The sequence below is a fragment of the Phyllostomus hastatus genome, unplaced genomic scaffold (assembly GCF_019186645.2).
Source record: "Phyllostomus hastatus isolate PE091 unplaced genomic scaffold, TTU_PhHast_1.1 phas_contig_41, whole genome shotgun sequence".
NCBI classification, from domain to species: Eukaryota; Metazoa; Chordata; class Mammalia; order Chiroptera; family Phyllostomidae; genus Phyllostomus; species Phyllostomus hastatus.
In genome coordinates this window covers 8,758,145-8,780,779 of record NW_025333876.1, presented here as the reverse complement: position 1 = coordinate 8,780,779, position 22,635 = coordinate 8,758,145, and the positions used below count along the sequence as shown (strand labels likewise).

General features: G+C 41.6%; 1 protein-coding gene and 1 non-coding gene across 4 annotated transcripts in view; both read left to right on the top strand.

Annotated features, from left to right (window-relative positions):
- The first annotated feature begins 914 nt into the window (after nt 1–914).
- LATS2 (large tumor suppressor kinase 2) overlaps nt 915–22,635 on the top strand; it is a 104,416-nt gene continuing 82,695 nt past the window's right edge. For 2 of the 3 annotated variants that reach the window (XM_045844780.1, XM_045844779.1), the window contains exons 1-2: nt 915–1,135; nt 17,917–18,441. In XM_045844780.1, the coding sequence (XP_045700736.1) occupies nt 18,106–18,441 (336 nt within the window). In that variant the 5' untranslated portion in view covers nt 915–1,135; nt 17,917–18,105. Of the gene's footprint in view, nt 1,136–17,916; nt 18,442–20,446; nt 20,502–22,635 lie in introns of those variants that run through there. The other variant, XM_045844781.1, reaches the window with a different exon arrangement.
- On the top strand, nt 19,126–19,232 carry LOC123822794. Its single transcript, XR_006786419.1, has one exon. It is a non-coding gene; the product is annotated as a U6 spliceosomal RNA (small nuclear RNA).

Sequence of the window (22,635 nt, the reverse complement as noted above, 5' to 3'; positions counted from 1 at the left end):
TTACTCCCAACACCATGCAGGATGCTTGGGTATAGTACAAGATCAGACTGAAATATGAAATTCAAATCTATACTGCACTATAATGATGTAATAATCCAAGCTCAAAGAAGAGAGGAAACAGAAGGGAAGTGCCAAGAGGTGCCCTAGAAAAGCAAGGGCTGAGGCAGAGCTGATAATCTAGGTGGGCTTTAGGGAGAAAGGAGGACTTGATGGATTTATACTGCCAGGCACTGGAGAGGTTGTTTGAGTCGTCATCAGTGGGTTTTTTTTTTTTTCTCTTCCAAGATTAACATCTAAACACTTCCCGAGAATTAATGAAAAGGAAATTGAGTTGGCTTTTAAAATGATAGTAGCCCTCAGAATCAGGGCCACAGTGTAATGTTAGGTTGAGGATTTGGTGTCCTGTGTTAGTATTTGTGCTCCCCGTCCCTGCACACGTCCTGGTACCAACTCCGTCGCCTCTAGTGTAAAGTCAGCCCGGCAGGGCAGCTGAGATGTCACTTGCTGGTTAACATCACTACATCTTTGTATACATCATACAACACTTTCTGTGCACAAAACGCGCAAGGTACCGGGCGCGATTAAGTTAAAAGATAGAATTTGGGCGTTTATCTGACGTCCTTCTCTGTGACTTGATCTCCTGACCTGGAAGCTGTCTGCACCCTCTGCGCTCACTTTCGGTGGCTGACACCAACTTGGTGGCTCCCCCACGCCTGTTAACTTCCTGTTTGCCTCGGGGTTGGGTTAAGACTCTCCAGAGGAGAGCGGCCTTAGGTACAGCGAGCAACTCGCAACGAGCGTGCTGCTCGGGCTGGGCTGGGGGGGCGGGGACAGTGCCAGGCCGCAGGTGGCGGCGGGACCAGGAAGCGTGGGCGGGGCGGGCCGAGCGTGACGCGTGGTCACGTGACGACCGTGGAATGCTAACAATGTAGCGAATGTCCCACTTGGGTCGGCGCGTCGGAGCGGCGGCGCGAGCACCCGAGAAGATGGAGCTACTGCTGTCCGCGCCGCCGCCCGGGACGCCCGAGTCCCCGCGGGGTCACCAGCCGCTGCCACCACCGGCGCCGGGTCCCCTGGCGCGCCAGGGCTCAGAGCCACGGACGAGGGCGCCCCCACGGCGGTAGACCGAGCCGAGGTGAGGCGGGCGGGTCGGGGCCGGAAAGTTCTGTGAGCCAGGGCCTCGCCCGAATCCGCCGCGGCAGCGTCCTGTTAGCTAACGTCGCGGGCCCTAGTCGGCTGCGGGGAAGTTGGGGCGGGAGGCGCCGCTTTGTTGCGCGGGGCTGGCCTGCGAAGGAAAGCAAACGCGAGCGTCCCGCCTCCACCGAAGTCCGGACGCGTCTCCTCCTCTGGCAGCACTGTCGCTCGTCCCTCCCCCTCATCCAAGGGCAGCGACGTCGCCCGTCCCCTCCCCCTTCGGGCCGCGCTGTCTCACGTCCCCTCGGTCGGGGCTGCTCCGGCGCCCCCAGTTTTCAGTTCTCAAGGCCGCAACCCGGATTCCGGGTCTCTGGCGGGCGCCACGGGCTCGGGGCTGGTCTCTGACGCTACCGTACACGACTTAACTCGCAGAATTGGGGAGGGCGAGCTCTGCTGTGCTCCCAGTATCCCCTGTCCTTCCCCTCGTGCCTCGTCTGGAACAGTAAGAATGGCGTACCTATCGGCGACGTGCTTGCGCGCACAGACCCTACTGTTGTGCTGGTCCCATGTCTCAGTGTCAGGGATGGTGGACACACCTGCCTGCTACGAGTAGGGTCCTGGGTCTTCGGCTCCCGGCCTTGCGCTCCGAGACCCTCCAGTGACAAGTCCTCTCTTGCTGGGACAACCGTGGAAGGACACGTTGTTTGTGGATCTCCTTATGTTGACCAAGTTTTAAACGAGAACTTTGGTGTTTTCACCCACATATGGGACATAAGTGAGAGTGTCACAGGTTTAACTCTCATAAGTGAGAGTTAAAGTGGTTTAACTCTCACTTGTAAACCACAGGTCCATTTGGCAGGTAAAACCCAAGCGCCCAGAGGCGCTCTTCCCAAAGCAGTCAGCCAATATGTACATTTTTAAAGGAGAGTTGGTGCACCTTTTACCAAGAAACTTGAATGTAGTCTTGAATGAAAGTCACAAAATATGTGTGATCTTCATACAGCTATTCTCTTGAAATTTCTACTTAGTAGTCGAGGAGCTTCTTTAATAATGGAGAAGTAACTGGTGGCTGGTTATTAGGAAGTTTTGTGAAATCTTTTTAGTCCCTGTGTGATGTATCACTGTTTCTGAGTGCCAAATCAAGATACTAAGTCGTTTTTATCTTTCATCTTTTTTTCTGTAGCAACTGTTATACTAAGTTAGAAACAGAAAAATCTTCCGAAATAAGAATGCAAAGATTGTTTAACAAAGTCTGTTGTAAATCATAATTAACAAGACACTATGTTAGCTTCATACAATTGGTCTCATTATCCAGGTAATATGGGGTACTTACTGTTGAATGAATAAATCAGCATACCTTTCAAATTAAAGATGCTGAATATAAATAAATCTCCAAATGTCAAGCAATGTAAAGTGGTATCTGAGCAGAAGATGTCATGCAGAATTACTACAGTGAATTACTAGAATCATGGCATTTTAGAACTGGAAAGGACTCTTCTAGCCTCTGTCCAGTTTGAAATGCAGGCTCCTGCAGAAGTGACACCTGCTTCAGTGTGGTTGGTAGGGTAATAAATATGGGTGTAATAACTCACAGTTTTAATTTGAACATTTCACCTAAAATGTCATATGGCATGCTTGAGTGTGATGTTGTTCTGTTATAGAATTACATGCTGGCAATTGTGAGGTAAAAGATTATGTAATAAAAAAGGGGTGTTATTTGGGCTGGACCCTGTAGTTTGATTCAAGTATAAATTGGAGCTGTACACATTTTTTAGCAAATCACAGGGTTGGTGGGAGGGACTTTCCTTTGGTGGGAGGGGAATGTTTTTACAATAAGCTATTGTAAATTTGTTATTTTAAATGCTGTATTGTAAATTGCCAGCCCTGGGCTCCTAAATCCCACTGTGTGTGTCTGTGTGTGTCTGTGTGTGTGTAGGTGGGGGAAGTGTTGAAGCTGATAAATTGGCTGTAAACACACAGGAAGGGTTTTGGGAAGCTTTGGGGGGGTGGAGGGGGCGGGAGGGGGGAGGTGGTGTTCTGCCTTGTGTTGGAAAATCCAGACCAGCGCAGTCTTTTCTTGAAAAGCTCTTTTAATTTTGTTGCTATAATAATGCGAAATTTCTAAAAATTATTCCTTACTGACTTTTTAAAAATTGTGGGCTTGAAATACAGAAGATAATTTACTTTGTCTTACTTTGTAAATAATTTGTAACAAGGAGCAAAATATCCTAATCAGAATGAAGGGTTGAGTTTGATAATCCCTACGGTGACTAACTTCCAGCTCGAAAAATTCTCTGAATTTCTTTCCTTTTCAAAAAGCCTATTGCTTAGTAATTTCTTTCAACAGAACTGGGCCTACAAATTGCACAGATTTGGGGGGTTACTATCCCATGCTGGGTGGGTGCAGCCCTGTGAAGCGGGACTTTATTAAGAAGAGCACCTGTGTGTGGCTCCCGGCGTTTGAAGGTAGCCAGCTTGGGCCACTAGTTTCACTATTAGTCAGCTGTTCTCTTAGTACTTTGAAGGCTGATGTTATCTGATTTATAGTTTGGTTTAGAAAGTATTATTAAAAGAAAATGTTGGAAATAATGGTTAGGCTAAAATTAGGATGGAAATTTGACATTGCTTACTCTTCGCCATTTACTATATGAAAACTTTATGTTGCTCACCATCTAGACTATATCAACTTAATTGTGACAGGTAATTTTAAGTTAATTGCATGCCTCCGTGGCTCAGTTAGTTAGAACATTGTCCCATACACCAAAAAGGTTGCAGGTTCGATCCCTGGTCAGGAGCATATGGAAGGCAACCAATCCATGTTTCTCTCTCACATTAATGTTCTTCCCTCTAAAATCAGTAAACATAGCCTTAGGTGAGGATTTAAAAATTTTCATTAATTGCATACTTTTTGTTTGTGTGCCAATATTTCACATTCATAAGAATTTTTCTGGAGGACAAATGAAAAATCTTATATTTTGTATCAGTGATTTGTACTTATTGTTAACTAATGGGTACAACATTGTGGCATAAGCAGATCCTAAAGCCTCTAAGTTAGGATGGTAAGGATCTTCTTAAGAATTAAAGTTGGCTTTTGAATGGAGTGGGCCTCCCTTTGGAGCCTAGGCTCACTGCCTCCAGGCAGTTTTCTTGAGCAGGAATGCTAAGGACCAGCATGTTCTATTACTGATTAACTCCATTATACCCCATGAGTTCACTCCAGGTTTTTTTTTTTTAATTATTTGTTGGTCAATTACAGTTGTCTGCATTTCCTGCCCCCCCCCACCACTCCCCCGACTCCAGCCAAACCCACCTCCCTCTCTTGCTTCCACCCTCCCCATTGGTTATGTCCAGGTGTCCTTTACGGTAGTTCCTGAAAACCCTTCTCCTCATTACCCCCACCTCCCCCTCGGTTACTGTCAGATTGTTCTTACTTTCAATGTCTCTGGTTAGATTTTGCTTGCTTTTTTTTTTGTTAATTATGTTCCAGTTAAAGGTGAGATCATATGGTATTTGTCCCTCACTGCCTGGCTTATTTCACTTAGCATAATGCTCTCCATTTCCATCCATGCTGTCTCAAAGGATAGGAGCTCCTTCTTTCTTTCTGTTGCGTAGTATTCCACTGTGTAAATGTACCATAGTTTTGTGGTCCACTCATTTACTGATGGGCACTTAGGTTGCTTCCAGCACTTGGCTGTTGTAAATTGTGCTGCTGTGAACATTGGGGTGCATAAGTTCTTTTGAATTGCTGTTTCAGGGTTCTTAGGGTATACTCCCATCAGTGGAATTGCAGGGTCAAAAGACAGTTCCATTTTTAGTTTTCTGAGGAAATGCCATACTGTTTTCCATAGTGGCTGCACCAGTCTGCATTCTCACCAACAGTGCACTAGGATTCCCTTTTCTCTACATCCTCTCCAATACTTGTTGGTTGATTTGTTTCTGATGGCCATTCTGATTGGTGTGAAGTGGTATCTCATTGTGGTTTTAATTTGCCTCTCTCTGATGGCTAGTGATGCTGAGCATCTTTTCATGTGTCTCTGGGCCCTCTGTATGTCCCCTTGGAGAAGTGTCTGTTCAACTCTTTTGCCCGTTTTTTAATTTTGTGTGTGTGTGTGTGTCTTTCTGGAGTGGAGTCATGTGAGTTCCTTATGTATTTTGGAGATCAAGCCCTTGTCCGAGGTGTCATTGGCAAATATGTTTTCCCATATGGTTGGCTCTCTTTTCAATTTTAATGCTGTTTTTTGGGGTCATGCAGAAGCTGTTTAATTTGATGAGGTCTCATTTGTTTATTCTTTCCTTTATGTCCCTTGCTTTAGGGGAAATATCCATGAAGATGTCGCTGTGTGGAATGTCTGAGATTTTCCTGCTGATGTTTTCCTCTAGGACTTTTATGGTGTCACGACGTATATTTAAGTCTTTTATCTACCTTGAATTTATTTTTGTGTGTGATGTAAGTTGGTGATGCAGTTTCATTTTTTTTTGCATGTATCTGTCCAGACTTCCCAACACCGTTTTTTGAAGAGTCTGCTCTTACTCCATTTTATGCTTCTTCCCCCTTTGTCAAGTATTAATTGACCATAGAGACTTGTGTTTATTTCTGGGCTCTCTGTTCTGTTCCATTGGTCTCTGTGCCTGTTTTTATTCCAGTACTGGGCTGTTTTGATTACAGTGGCTAATACAGTTTGATACAGATATTATGATCCCTCCTGCTTTGTTCTTCTTTCTCAAAATTGCTGTGGCTCTTCGGGATTGTTTATGGTTCTATATAAATTTCTGAAACGTTTTTTTAATTTATCTGTAAGATATGTCATGGGTACTTTAATAGGGATTGCATTGAATCTATAAATTTCTTTGGGTAGTATGGCCATTTTGATGATGTTAATTCTTCCAATCCATGTGCATGGTACATGCCTCCATTTGTTTATGTCTTCCTTAATTTTTTTCTTCGGTGTTGTGTAGTTTTCTGAGTAGAGGTCTTTTATATTCTTGGTTAGGTTTATTTCTTGGTACTTCATTTTTCTTGTTCCTATGTCAAATGGGTTTTTTTCTTCCTGATTTATGTTTCTGATTATTTCATTGTTGGTGTACAAAAATGCCTTTGATTTCTGAGTATTGACTTTGTATTCAGCTGTTTTGTCAAATTCACTTATTAGGTCAACATTTCTTGGTGGAGTCTATAGGATTTTCTATATACACTATCATGTCATCTGCAAACAATGACACTTTTGTTTCCTCCTTTCCAATTTGCATGCCTTTTATTTCTTTTTCTTATCTGATTGCTATGGCTAGGACTTCCAATACTGTGTTGAATAGGAGTGGTGAAAGCAGGCACCCTTGTCTTATTCCTGATCTTAGTGGGAATGCTCTAAGTTTTTGCCCATTGAGTATGATGTTGACTGTAGGTCTCTCGTATATGGCCTATATTATGTTGAGGAATGCTCCCTGTATTCCCACTTTGCTGAGTGTTTTAATCATAAATTGGTGCCGTACCTTATTAAATACTTTTTCTGCATCTATTAATATGATCATGTGATTTTTGTGTTTCTTTTTGTTTATGGGATGTATTATGTTTATTGATTTGAGAATAGTGTCCCATCCTTGCATCCCTAGGATGAATCCCACTTAGTCTATGGTGTATGATCTTTTTAATGTATTGCTGGGTGTGGTTTGCCAGTATCTTGTTGAGGATCTTAGCGTCTGTGTTCACCAGTGATATTGCCCTAAAGTTTTCTTTCTTTGTTGTGTCTTTATCTGGTTTTGGGATTAAGATGATATTGGCTTCATAAAAAGAGTTTAGAAGTCTTCCATCTTCTTGGATTTTTTTGGAATAATCTGTGAAGGATAAGGATTAGCTCTTCCTTAAATGCTTTGTAAAATTTTCCTGTGAAACTGTCTGGTCCAGGGCTTTTGTATGTTGGGAGTTTTTTGATTACTGCTTCAATTTCCTCAGCTGTTATTGGTCTGTTCAGGCTTTCTACTTCTTCAGTTTTGAAAGATTATATTTTTCTAGAAATTTGTTCATTTCACCTAGGTTTTCAAATTTCTTGGCGCATAGTTTTTTGTAGTAATTTCTTATAATCTTTTGTATTTCTGTGGTATTTGTTGTAATCTCTCCTCTTTCATTTCTGATTGTGTTTATTTGGATACTCTCTCTTATTTTCTTGATGAGTCTGCTTAAAGGCTTGTCGATTTTGTTTATCTTTTCAAAGAACCAATTCCTGGATTTATTGATCCTTGGAATTGTGCTTTTAGTCTCCATGTCATTTAATTCTGTTCTTATCTTGATTATTTCCTTCCTTCTACTTGCCCTGGGCTGTCTTTGTTGTTGTTCCTCCAGTTCTTGTAGATGTAGGGTTAGGGTGTTTATTTGAAGTGTTTCTGTCTTTTTTAGGTAGGCCTGTATCACTATGAACTTCCCTCTCAGGACTGCCTTTTCTGTGTCCAATAAGTTTTGGATTGTTGTGAGTTAATTTTTCATTTGTTTCCAGAAACTTTTTGATTTCTTCCTTAATCTTATTCTTGACCCATTCATTGTTATTCAATCTCCATGAGTTTGAGTGTTTTTGAGTTTTGTCCTTGAGGTTGTTTTCTAGTTTCAGTCCCTTGTGGTCAGAGAAAATGCTTTCTATGATTTCAATGTTCTTGAATTTGTTGAGGCTTGTTTTGTGTCTTATCATGTAGTCTACCTTTGAAAATGTTCCATGTGCATTTGAAAAGAATGTGTATTTTTGCCTCTTTGGGAAGGAAGGCTATATATATATATCAGTTAAGTCCATTTCATCTAGGACATTGTTCAATGCCACAATATCTTTGTTGATATTTTGTCTGGAAGATCTATCCATTTTTGATAGTGGGGTGTTAAATTCCCCCACTATAATTGTGTTGCTATCAGTATCTTTCTTGAAGTCCTCCAAGATTTTCTTTAGGTATTTGGATGCTTCTATATTGGGTGCATATATATTTACAATGTTTATGTCTTCTTTTTTTTTAAGTCTTTTAAAAATATATATTTTATTGATTATGCTATTACAGTTGTCCCATCCCCACCTCCACTGCCCTCCACCCTGCACACCCCTCTCACCCAGATTCCCCCCTTTAGTTCATGTTTCTCTGTCATAATTATAAGGTCTTTAGCTTCTACATTTCCCATACTATTCTTATCCTCCCCCTGTCTATTTTCTACCTACCATCTATGCTACTTATTCTTATTACCTTTCCCCGCTCTCCCCTCCTCCCACGCCCCTGTAGCTAACTCTCCATGTGATCTCCATTTTTGTGATTCTGTTCCTATTCTAGTTGTTTGCTTAGTTTTTGCTTTTATTTTAGGTGTGGTTGTTAATAATTGTGAGTTTCCACCCTGGCTGGCATAGCTCAGTGGATTGAGCGCAGGCTGCGAACCAAAGTGTCGCAGGTTCGATTCCCAGTCAGGCTACATGCCTGGGTTGCAGGCCATGACGCCCAGCAACCGCACACTGATGTTTCTCTCCCTCTCTCTCTATCTTCCTCCCTTCCCTCTCTAAAAATAAATAAATAAAATCTTAAAAAAATAATTGTGAGTTTCCCATCATTTTACTGTACATGTTTTTTATATTCTTTTTCTTAGATAAGTCCCTTTAACATTTCATATAATAAGGGCTTGGTGATGATAAACTCCTTTAACTTGAACTTGATCTGCCCTTCCATTCTAAATGAAAGCTTTGCTGGATAGAGCACTCTTGGATGTAGGTCCTTGCCTTTCATGACTTGGAATACTTCTTTCCAGCCCCTTCTTGCCTGCAAGGTCTCTTTGAGAAATCAGCTGACAATCTGATGGGAACTCCTTTGTAGGTCACTGGCTCCTTATCTCTTGCTGCTTCTAGGATTCTCTACTTCACTTTAATCTTGGGTAATGTGATATGGTGTGCCTTGGTGTGTGCTTCCTTGGGTCCGACTTCTTTGGGACTTTCTGAGTTTCCTGGACTTCCTGGAAGTCTATTTCCTTCACCAGATTGGGGAAGTTCTCCTTTATTATTTGTTCAAATAACTTTTCCACTTGTTGCTCTTCCTCTTCCCCTGCTGGTACCCCTATAATTCAGATGTTGGAATGTTTAAAGATGTCCTGGAGGTTCCTAAGCCTCTCCTCATTTTTTTGAATTCTTGTTTCTTCATTATGTTCTGGTTGGATGTTTATTTCTTCCTTCTTGTCCACTCCATTGATTTGAGTCCCAGTTTCCTTCCAGTTACTGTTGCTTCCCTGTACATTTTCCTTTATTTCACTTAGCATAGCTTTCATTTTGTCATTCAATTTGCGACCAAATTCAACCAATTCTGTGACCATTCTGATTACCAGTGTTTTGAACTGTGCATCTGATAGGCTGGCTATCTCTTCATCATATGGACATCACATACAAAGCTAAAAGAAGATGTGGTGATTTGCTTTTACCCTAGACTATCAGCTTTATTTAGAGGTGAAACCTGTTCTATCTGTGTGAGACCTCATAATATCCAGCAGAGTATTTGACACATGTATGAATGGCACTTCTAAGCCCACTGCAATGACACTGTTATTTGGAGAGTTTTCCTGGATTCTTTTTTTTAAAAATGTCATTCTTTTTTTTAAAATGCAGTTCAAGTATTTTTTTTTTTTAAGATTTTATTTATTTATTTATTTTTAGAGAGGGAAGGGAGGGGAGATAGAGAGAGAGAAACATCAATGTGCAGTTGCTGGGGGTTATGGCCTGCAACCCAGGCATGTACCCTGGCTGGGAATCGAACCTACCGCACTTTGGTTCGCAGCCCGCGCTCAATCCACTGAGCTACACCAGCCAGGGCAGTTTTCCTGGATTCTTAGAGAAATGTAGTCAGCTGATTTCCTCAGAAATCCTCATTATGAGAGTTAGTCCTTGTGTGGTTTCAGGACCTGGACAATCATTGGAGGTATGTTAGCCTGGTGGTTTATGACTCTGACACTCCAGCATTGGGATGGAGTCCTGGCCTCTCTACCTGATTTAGTTTAATCTTTGCTAGGTAATTATAGTAAGGACATGATTTAAAGAATACCTGGAATTTTAAGTCCAAGACATTCTGTTTTTAAAAATGCCAATGGATTCATTAGTGTAGGTCCTTAGACAGAGGTCTGATTGGTTCCTTGGTTGGTGTTTGATGTATGTTGGCAGCCAGCATAGATTTGTGAAGCACTAGGGGAAATGAGAATAAAAATTCTTGAACATTTGTTATTGAGATTGGGATTGGGTTGAGTAGGGCCAAATTAAGGGATGCTTAACATATTGCTCTCACATTTTTTTTTTTTTACGTGAGCCACCTATACTAAGAGTAGGATTTAGTACTTGTCTCAGCTCCAGATTTGAAAATGAGGTATTTTTGTTCTGTGAGTTGTGTTACAGTTTTAAAATTCCAGTGACTTGTAATTTCTTTTAAAGTGTATTTAAATGAGTTGGTGATGTCAAAGAAGTGTCCAAAGTTAGATTTATTTTGCTTGATACCCCCATTTTGTAAACTTCACATCAATGAGGCCTTATGGTCATATTTATAAAATTTGTGATGAGAGAAAATATCCATTTTATCTCTTATAAACTGACACAGTGGTGTGTCAGAATGGCTCATTTCCAGCTGCAGTCTCAGTTTGACTGATGAGTATTCTCATGAAAAATCTTTCACAAATTCGTAATTGGGTCATGAAAACCACTGTCTTAAAACTAAAGGCTAAAAACATGGTCTCAAGCTGAGAAAATACTCTCATTCTTTATGAGATCAAGGAAAGTTTCATCCTTTCCAAATGATTGGGGCAAGACTACATATGTACAGTACAAGAGTACAGTAGTATATGTAAAATACACCTATGTGCTATTTCACATATTCACTTAAAAGGGCAGGGATAATACCTTCGGAATTCCTATAAGACTCGAGGGAGATGGAAAGAAAATAAGAAGAGGGCATGGTGTCCTCTTCTTCCCTCCACACAAGGAGCTCCCCAGTGGTAGGTTTAAGGGGTGTCACTGAGTAATTCTTCCAACTTTTCTGTATGTTTGAAAATTTTTATTATAAAGTGTTAGGGCAGGGAGAAAAAAGATACCAGGACATCTGATCTGGATTCTATTTAGGGGAGCATGCACTTGATATTTCTTAGTTTAGGCATAAACACAAACAGCACAGAAATGTGTCGCCTGTGCTGGTTGGCTTTCTAACTGGAATGCCTGTGGGACATGTGGGCTGCAAGAGTGGAGCCCTGTGGAAGCTTGTCCCCATTGTGTATCTCAGCGTCCTGGTGTGAAGGTGACACTGTGTTTGAGAGGGTGTGTGTGATGCTACACAGGTAGGCTTCACTCTGCCAGGGGACTCTGTACCCAGTCCCAAGGTCTACTCTTTTCATTCGGTAGCTAATTTTCTAGAGGAAACCATTGCTCAAACACTGGTTATCTAAATGTGAATAGTTGGGCAATTTCTTTTCATTTTTTTAAAGATTTTATTTATTTATTTTTAGAGAGGGAAGGGAGGGAGAAAGAGAGAGAAACATCAATATGCGGTTGCTGGGGATCGTGGCCTGCAACCCAGGCATGTGCTCTGACTGGGAATCGAACCTGCGATGCTTTGGTTCGCAGCCCGCGCTCAATCCACTGAGCTACAACAGCCAGGACTTTTTTTCATTTTTTTAATCAAGGTAAAATATTCATAATATTTTAACCATTCATAAATGTGCTGTTCACTGGCTTGAAGTACATTCACATTGTTTTTGCAACATTGCCACGCTCTATACCCAAAACTTTTTTTCATCCCAAACAGAAGCCCTTTACCCATTAAGCAGTAATTCCCTGTTACCCCAGCCCCTGGTGATTCCTTTTTCACTTTGTCTCTGTGAGTTTGACTTCTCTGGGTATCTGAAGTAAGTGCAGTCATAGAGTATGTGTCCTTTCATGTTTGGCTTATTTTACTGAGCGTAAGAACCTCAAGGTCCACCCATGTTGTGATCATAGTTATCAGACTATACTAGTTACATGTAAGCTTCACTTACAAACATTTTGTTTGGACTGCATCTGAAATTTCAGAGAGAGAATGCTACTTCCTGACTGCCTTCAGTGTACCCAAACATGTGCTGGGTGCTCTCCTGCATCCCTTCTTTAGATTGCCTTGGTTGCAGGGTTTATCATCAGTTCAGGATTGAGGCAACAGACTCTCAGGGGTAGGTGACTTCATGTATTCATTCAGCAGATGCTTCCTGGGCCTGTGGGCCTGTGTGACAGGAAGTGAGTAGGTGCTCCTGCCCTCACAGAACTTGCAGTTCCAATGATTCAGGAGGATACAGGCACACCAGTCATCCCATACTGTGCTCATGCTGGGAGGGCTATGAGCTAACAGTGCCACTGAGATGGGGGGGGGGGGCAGAAGGACCATTTTGATGAAGGCATTTTTAGAATTCCAGGGGTATAAGTGAGTCCAGCAGGCAGGGGAATTTGTTCTGAGCTGAGAGAACGGTCTTGCCAAGTTCCAGGGGTAAGGGAGAGTTTGATGACTTTATCTTGGCCAGGATCACCCAGCATGAACCTGGTTGTGGTTGTTTGGGAGACAAGCAGCTTCTTGAAGCTCAGATTTTACTTGGGACAGAGCATCTTGGGCCTGGTTGCAGGTACTTTTTAAATAGTAAGTTTAATGACTTCATCTTTTCCTCTCTGCTTTTCTCTCTTTCAAGTAAAAAGATACTTTAACTTTTTTTTTTAATCCTCACTAGAGGTCACCCTTAGAGGGGAAGGAGGGAAAGGAAGTGAGAGAAATGTTGATTAGTTGCCTCTTGCACGTGCACCCCTGGAGGAACCGAACCTGCAACCCAGGCAAGTGCCTTGACTGGGAATTGAACCCATGGCCTTTCATTTACAGTATGATGCTCCAACTAACTGAGCCACACCCGCTAGGGCAAATCTTTAACGTCTTAAGCATTGTTATGGTTTACTTATTTAAAGAGGAGACACTTGGAGTGACCGTGAAATACCTCTGTTTCTACATTGACTTTGGTACCTTTTCCACTAAGCCTGTTTGCATTTTGCCCTGGTCTTATCTCCTGACTCGATTAAAAGCCTTTTTGTCTGATTCTGAGTCCTGAACTTACTAGGAATTCCAATCATTGGCCAGTGTATTATGCATTACAGATGAGCTTGATCTCAGTTGCATTGTCACCTGTGATCCTCAGAGCAGCCCTGTCAACTAGACAGAGAAAGGCTTGTCAGTGAGTAGGAAACTGAAGCTCAGAGAGGTGCAATGCTAGAGCTGGGCAGAAGCCAGGCTCCTAACCCTCAGCTGCTTTTTCATTTTTAAAGCGAAATGGCCATCTTCTGAATTGGCCTCCCCCAGCCTTGTCCTCACCTCCCAACAGCTGCCCTCCTTCATCCACAGTCTGGTTGCTATCTTGAAAGTCCCTGGTCATCTAGGTCAGAGAAGGCACCACCATCAGCTCTGGTTTCTAAACCAGAAACTTGGACTTCATCCTTCAAGCCTGTCTCTAATGAGTGAACACCACCAGCTTCTGTGGGTTTCACCCCTTAAGCATGACTGAATTGCCTACTTCTCTCTACCCTCCATCTACTACATCAGACCCCATAATACTTTTGGCAAAATTTTATTGTCATTTGTATTATACTATATTTAAATAATTGATTTATATGTCTAACTTTCCCATCTTGAACTGTGAGCTCTTTAAAGTCAGAAGCTGGTCATTATTTTCTGTATCCCTAAGACCTAGTTAACAGGGCCACCTTGTATGGGTGTTTACATTGTGTACTACTCAAGGGCCTCGCACGTAAAAGGGCATGCTTCATATCACACAGATACTTATCTGAGGGCATGGTCAGCCCATTTGGAGACTCTGGTCCACTTGCAAAAGACCTGACTCTACAGCAGTAGAGTCAATGGCACATGTGTCATACACACGTTTTAGAGAACACATGTGATCACACTCTTCCTGTGTGACTGTACTAAGGCCATTACTTTTTCTCCTGTGACTCAGAGGTCTAGTTCCTACTCTCCTTCACCTGGTGTGTGTGTGTGTGTGTGTGTGTGTGTGTGTGTGTGTGTGATGGGATGTGATATGTGGTGTCAGGCTATGTCTCAGAGTGGGCCAGTCTGCTGCCTACAGGGCTCTGGAAGGCTCCTCAGGGCAAGAGCTGCTCATAGTATACAATAATATGGTAGCAAAACAGTTTACTTGAGGAAGGAGTACCTTTTTATAATCCTGCAAAGGTATCACATGAACTATTAGGGGCTCTGCCTATAGCTACACAGAAAGTATTTGATATGATTTTGGAGCTGATCACTAACTTCTCAACTCCTCATAGCCCTGGGGCTGGAGCCATGTGGGCATCAGCCTTAAGGCAGCAGCACAGTTTCCAGTAGCCCCAGACCAGGAACAACCCAAATGTCCTTCTGTGGCAGAATGGATTAAGTATGGTATAGTTGTGATATGGAATATTACTCAGCAATGAAAAATAGCAAACTATTGCCGCATACCACATGTATAAATAACCAAACATAGTATTGAACAAAATCAGCCAGACACAGAGTTCAGAACATGTAAGTCCATGGATATAAAGTTCAAAAACTGGTCAAACTAACCCTAGGTGTTAGAAGTTGTGAAGGTGGTTCCTGGAGGCATTAGTCTGTGGCTGTGGGGGCCTCAGGTTGTACTGATGGACTCCTTGATCCATCTCTTTGTTAGAGGGTGCTCTTCGTGAACACTTGTCCATCTTATGTTTTGTACACTTAATACACTACTCTCATCTCCTCCAAAAGCCTCACTGCTGTCCCTGTTTTCAGTAGCTCCTTTTTGGAGTGAATTCCAGGGAGAACGTTTAAGCCTCAGATTCAGCTGGGGCCTCCTTCCTTTGCTGTCCCTGACTCCCTTGTGTCTGCTGGTGAGGCCAGGTAGCTGGGTTGTCCCAGGTCCTGGCTCTGATTTCTTCATAGCTCTTTTTTATTTGACTTGGGCCATTTCTTGTGGCTCTTGCCCTTTCTTAGCTTCTCTTTAATCTGCTGGTATCACTTGATGATCACTGACTGCTGCTCTCCCTCTCTCACCTAACAGTTCCATTTCATGGCTATGTAGGCACGTCACTCTCTGGGTAAATGTCCCATGTGCTGGTGGCTCCCCATCTGTCTTTAAGCCCAGACAGTGGGCCATGGTTTAACTAGCTCCTGAATCTGACCCCCTTTGCTCTGTGAGGTTGCTGATACTTACCCAGGTTTCATCATCTACCCGTAGTGCTGTGTTTTTCCCTTCTAGCCACCTTCCTGCTGGCTACCAGACGAGGCTGCCAAAAGGGTACTTCTGGCCATATCAGTCTTGAGCTGAACTGCAGACAGTGGTTCCCGGTCTTCTGCACTGAGCCCTGTGCTCTTCCAGAAGAACCTCCAGCCCCTAGATCTAAGTGTGGTGGGTGGGTGGGTGGTGCCTGCAGCTTTTACATTCCTTTGCTCAGTTGTCAGTGCTGTTCTTATGGCTGGATATCCATTCTTCAGTACCCTCAGATTTGGTTACCTCTGCTTCAAAGCATTTTGTGACTTTGTCCTTTATTCTCCCAACAGTCAGATGATTTTTTTTCTCCTTGTGGACATTTCTTTTTCTTTGAAGCTCTTTGTTTGCCCACCACACCCTTACCTCTTACTTGACTGTAAACTTGCTGAAGGCAGGATTTTGTTCTTATTTATCCCAGCAGCTCCAGAGATTTAAGCATTTGGTAAGTGTAAATAGGGTGTGGGTGGGATAGGTCAGTGGATGGTGGTGAGGGGGGAGGGTATGAATACACTTGCTTAGTATCAGTCCCCTCCTTTGCATTGATTGTTTTATTGTGGAGATAGTATTATTTATCTCTTCTCTGTTTTAGTTTTCAAAGAAAGGGAAGAAAACAAGATCGGATACAAGTGGTTTATGTGAACTCCCCTAGGAGAAGCCTCAGTACTCAAATACCATTACTCAGTAATCTCTATACTGCTGGCAGCTCCCAGAGCCTCTTTGTGGAATGTGAACTTGGATTTCAGAAAGTGAGATATTTCACAGCAGATGCTTAGACCAGAAAGTCACTGAATATGAGTGTGGTTGCAGTGTGCCCCATTTTACACCAATTAAGCAGAGCTCTAGGCTTGGTCCATGATCAACATAGATCCCAGGGAACTCAGCTACAGATCTGTGGTTCATTATCTGCAGAACCTTACAACAGTCTTTCCAGTGACTTGAATGTAGTAGATTTTGTGCACTAAATATAGGCTTCATGTTGAAAAAATTATTTAGTCTGGTATTTTTTCTAAGTGTAGTCAGTTTTCTCTTAGCTACATTAAGAAAGGAGATGGTTATGACCCTCCATCCTCCCACTTTTGAGAAAGGAATAGTGGTTTCATCATCATCTCTCTGGGTTTACTGTTGTATATGATTATGAAATAGATCTATATATGTTAATTCACATAAAACTCTTAGAACAAGCCTGGCACATAGTAAATAATGGGTAAATACTAGCTATCCTGATTTTTTTTCCCCACATGAGAAAGTCTGTGAAGCAGTTTTATTTCATAGTTATAACATTCCTTACTGAGACAAAGTCCAGCCCCCTTCATCCTTTCCTTTTAAAGAATGCTCTTTTCTGGATCAGTGTTCATTTGAGCCTGGAGGGCATGCAGGGTTTTGCCTTCACCACCTGTGGGCCCCAGTTTTGGGGTTGTGGCAGCTAATTGCATAAGTGAGAATAACTGCATCCTAAGGACTGCTGAGACGATCAGTGCTCGCCACCTCTTGTTATCAAGTGTTGTCATCTGTTCCCAGAGGAAGGGTTTGGGAGGTGAAATGACTTGCCCTAGGTCACCCAGATAAGTGACCTGAGCTAGATACTTTGCTCTGGCTGCTAAGGGCAGTGTCGGGGGTTGGTCTTGATTTTATTTTCTGAATGCAAGAACAGTAGTATCCAGTGACTTAGGCCTATAGTAGGTATAGTTGCTGTTGGAAAATGCTGAAGTCATTGCTGATCTGTGCTTACAACTTTAATTTGTTCTTAGTGTGGTCAGAAAGCACTCTAAGAAATCACCTACATGCCTTTACCAGTCTCCTTCCATGTAGGTATCAATTTCCACATGAAAGATTTTTATTTTAGTATTTAGATAAAAATGCTGATAAGTTGACAAATTTATAAACAATCAAGGAAGTAGTTACCTTGAAAGTCTCCTGATATGTTGTGCTGGAACTACTTTGAATTGTAATAAAGGCACCTTCAGTGTGATAAGTTTTGTGGTGTCTTTCAGGAAATTTGGGAGAGGAAAATTTCCAAAGAGAGGGAGGGACCACAGCTTCAAGTTGAGAGGTTGGTGAAGCCCCAGAATAAAGGACAACAGTATAGACCAGGAGTTGATAGCTTATTAGGAACAAGCCAGAAATCCAAGACCCCATGTAAGAAAGTTAAACCCCAATACTCAAGCTGTGGATTTCAAATGAAATTATATTATAATAAAGTATCTTAAATGAGCCATCAATTGTTAATACTATTGTTCTTGCCTTGAGTTGAATATTTATTAGTATCAGCTTGTGGAGGTTGGCTTTACTGCAGATTACATAGTCCAGGAAACATTTTGGGACAACCCTGAATGTCATGTACTCTAACTGGAGTCGAAACCGTTTTTTGTCATTTCTGAGAGATGATGTGTTCTTTCTTAATCTTTCCAGATGGAATATTTTCAAGATCAATGCCCGTTTCTGATAAGTATTATTAACATTATGTGAAAACTACAAATGAACATTGATTGCCTTTCTATCTTCTTTTTCAGATGGTGTTTCTCATCAAAATGAAGGCTCTGGAAACTTTTGGGTTCTCTATAGAAATTAAAGGAAAGAAAATGTTTAAAAGGAAATTATTTTGAAACTATGTTTACAACTAACTGATATCTGCTCACAGTTTTTACAAATAAAACTCTTTAAGAAGATTGTATTTATGGTAAGAGGAAACTGGACTAACAATGAGGCCAAAGACTTTTCCTGCCACAACTTACTCTGGAAACAGCCGGCAGCGACTGCAGGAGATTCGAGAGGGGCTGAAGCAGCCCCCCAAGTCTTCCACTCAGGGGCCACCTGTAGGACCAAGTGACACTTCCTTGGATACCAAGGTCCTGGGGGGCAAGGATGTTGCCCGGCAGCAGCAGTCAAGAGCTGCCCCAAAGTTCGGCCCCTACCAAAAAGCGTTGAGGGAGATCCGGTACTCCTTGCTGCCCTTTGCCAATGAATCAGGGCCCCCAGCTGCTACAGAAGTGAACCGACAGATGCTGCAGGAGCTGGTGAACGCGGGCTGTGACCAGGTGGGCTCCCAGGGCCCCCATGGCCATTGCAGGAAAGAGTCCCCGTGGAGGTGCTTTGATTGGGATTACTACTCAGAGAAGGGTCTCTAGGTTAGAAACCCAGGGCCCTTTAGATGGATCATTAAACCAACCTCCATTTTCTCTCTAAAAGGGTCTTTTTAGCTACTTTTCCTATTCAGGCAAGATCCAGAAGTTTCTGAATGCTTCTGAATTGGGCCATGTGTATATCCTGGTCTGTTCTTGAGCAGGGCTCTCACATAGAGCCCTTTCTGTGGGATTTAGTTGGGCTTATTCTAAGATGTTATGGGGAAGAGACTGGTTTCCCCTATCTTATTTTTGGTTTGTGCATTTTTACTTAGTTACAGGGAAGGTTGATTAACACAAATTGGCAATTCCTTGACTGTTTTTTCATATTTAAAAATTATTCAATGTGCTGTTATGGGAGATGTACTATAACTATGTTACATCTAACTTCGAATAGTAAGGAACAGAAAGACTAGAAAAATCTTGGAAATGGTGGCAACACAGGCTGATTTCTCATTTGCTTAAGAATAAGGACACATTAACAGAGGTGGCACTTATGCATAAATATACAACTTAGAGCTGTACCTTTATGATCCTGTAGCAGTTTATAAAAGCAAATAAAATCCAGGTTGAGGGTCAGAGCCATATAAAATAGAAGCAGTTCTCACCTTGGCAGTACATATTCTAAAATTGAAATGAAACATAGTAGATTAATACGTCCCCTGCGCAAGGATGACATACAAACTGGTGAAGTATTCCATATTTTTACTGGTAACTACAAAATAGTCACAAGGATGGGAAGTAAAGCATAAGGAATATAGTCAGTAACTTTTAATAACTATGTATGATACCAGGTGAGTCCTGGAAATATTGGGGGTAGGGACACTTTGTAAAGTATATGATTGTATACTTTCGGTATACAGCATAGTAACCACTATGCTGTATACCAAAAACCAATATAAAATAATATCAAAAGTAAACTGTAATTGAAAAACAAAAACAGCCCTAGCTAGTTACGGCTCAGTGGTTTGGGCATGGGTCTGCAAACCAAAGGGTTGCTGGTTCTATTCCCAGTCAGGGCACATGCCTGGGTTGCAGGCCAGGTCCCCAGTGGGGGTTGCATGAGAGACAACCACACATTGATGTTTTTCTCCCTCTCTTTCTCCCTCCCTTCCCCCTCTCTAAAAAATAAATAAATAAAATCTTAAAAAAAGAAAAATGCAAAAAAATAAAAATAAAATGGAGCCTGTGTCAAGTCAAGGTAAAAATGTAATAGTAAAATGTAATTGGTAAAAATGTAGTTGCTTTATAAAATGACTTCTGAAAGCCAGTCCTTTTTTATACATTTGTCATCTTAAAAGTCATAGTTGTACGAAAATGGAAATAGGTGTTTTTGCTGCCTTGGAAAATTATTATGATTTCATGGTCAAAGCACATCAGGATGGCTTCAGCGCTTAGTTTCCTAGAAATAACCTAATTCTGCATTCCTGGCATCAGAGTCATAGGAGAAGGCTAACAGTGCCCTGTTTTATGTCCCAAAGTCATCTCAGCCCTGCTGTTGTAGTTCATTACCATAGAACTTAACCTGGAGAATTATCATTTTCTGAATGATATGTTTATAGAACTAACCAATATCTTGTGGAGGCTTTCTTAACACTTTGGAATATGCTGGGACTAACTTGTGTATGTGAGCATTGTCATGTTGAGAGTTGTTTTTATGAAGCTCAGGATCATAAATGATGTGCTGTGGAATGTTCCAGCAGTAGAAACTGACAGTGAAGGTGTGACCTTTCTCACTGTGAATGTATGAAGTTAGACATGCTGCCAAATACTGGCCCTGATAAGCACAGCTGGGTGGTTTGAAAGTAGGGAGTGGTCCTGGGGAAATGCTAACCTGAGACCTGTAGCCTAATGGCAAAGCTCAAACTTCCAAAAATTACTTGCCAACAAAAGAAGTGATCAGAGCTGTTGTTTTTTGCAGCTGTGTTTCATCTCTGACAAAAAGAAACAGCTGGAGCAAATGATCCAAAATACAGGTGGGATCTTATTATGGTAAAATCCATTAGTGATAATTATAGTCCAAAATATAATGAAGCTGGTTCCGTTTCCAATACAGTAAAATACAAATACAGTTAAATTGAGGATCACAACACCAATAAAGTTCCCAATCAGCTTGGTGTATAGTGTTACTTTATAACTTAAAATAGCTCTGCCTTTATGGTTACCCTCCAACTCAGACTTTTTTGGTCTGATAGAGTGCTTTTGCTTTCAGAGAATTTTAGTTGGAAGGTCGCTCACTGTGTGAACCCAGGTAATGTGAGAGAAAAATACCAACAGCACCTTGAGAGCTGTATGTGTCTTGAATAAAGCAAATTGTTCAGATTCCAATATAACATACAGAGAATTCCTGTTATTGGAGCTTTTCCACTTTGTTTCCTATTGTAATGCTTTTTAATTGAGGTTCAGTTTTGTTCTTTTGTAGCTTGAGTCTAAGTATTGTTTTAAACCCTGTATTCATCAGAATAGCAATAAATTCTGTATTTTCCTGAGGTTTTATAGGTGGCTTTAGTGTGATGCACACTTTCATGTGCAGTGTTCTGTCCGTTGCATGTGCACATACACACATTTTTCCATTTTATTTGGACTAAGACTTAGTGAAAATATTTTAATGTTTTTAGATGAGTATTTTTTAAAAACTTTTCGTTACAATAAAATTATGTTAGAAAAGTACATTATTCCTAAACATATAGCTCGGTGACTTTTGCCCAGCAAATTATACCCATGTAACTATCAGGTACAGGTGTATTTTTAATTAAAATATTTTAAAATAGAAATTTCTAGAAAAGTAAAGGACTTTAAATATTTTCTATGTAATGATTTAATGAAATGTCAAATGATACAAATGATGTATCATTTGATGTTCATAAATCTTTTGCACATAAAGTACTAAGGACATGAACATTTCTATGGGAAAAAACCTGACATCAATAGAATAATGTTCCTTAAGGAAGGCACTGTTATTTAAATATAAAGAAGTGACAGATGAGTGTCATATTTTGTGTCATTGGATACTCTTATTCTGAAATAAGTAATAATTTAAATTTAGCTTTTTCTAAATAACATTTAGTTTCACTTTTTCTGTTCATCATTATGGTTTCAAATGCTCAAATTACTAGGTTTTCCCTCTTTTTCTTTCTGATAAAGTTTTAAAAACCACTTGTTTGATCTTGCAGTGATGTTAACATACGTACAGTTCTGCTTCTCAGAAGCATGTGACTTGTGTTCTCAGTGTGTGTCAGGGAGCTAACAGGTATGAGGGTGCTCACTGCACTCAGAATACAGGGTATGCAGGGAAGGTAGGACTTGGGGAGCCAGCCACTGATTCAGTGGCTTCCAGACCCTTAGCTGTGTGTGTGGGTCCCCTGGAGGAAAACAGGTGAGAGATTTTCTTCAGACGTGTGTATTAGGAAATGCTTTGAGCAGTTGCCATATCCTATTTCTCTTTGGACAACCTGCATGCCGACCTCCCTCAGTCTCCCTGAGCCTCTGTCGCTGATCTGTGTGACGGGTGCCAAGTCTGGCAGCTTTACAGACTCTTTAGGGCCATGACCTGGCATGCTATTTTCCTCTGGTCCTGCATTTCTGTTAGTGTAATTTTCCTAATTCTGATTTAATATTATATGTTTTTAAGTGATTTAAATCTTTAATGAGTAAGGTTAGAAAGAAATGTAAGCAAACAAATAGATTTATTATGTCAAATTCAGAAGAAAAAAGCCAGTGGTCAGGATGTGCATTCAGAGGCAGGCTTCCTGAGAACAATGGTCACAGCACTGAGTAAGTCAGGGTGATCTGGTTACTAGGAAAAGAGGATGAATTCTTTGCATTCTCAAGCTAAAAAGTGCAGCAAGTCAAGCTTCTCAACCTATCCTATACATTAATCCTCGAGCCAGGACCTTTTGCCAAATGAGAGAGACCTGCCAAGGGGTGAGGCCTGCTGGAGTCCTCATATTCCTCCCTGCCACCCCCTCAGGATACACCTGGTGTTTGAGCAGCCCACAGGCCAAGCAGTGGCCACACACAACTCCACTGAAACCATACAGCAGTGGTTTGACATGGACTCCAGTGGCTCCCCCAGAATTTCAGGGGCAATGATGGCTTCAGGGGTCACAC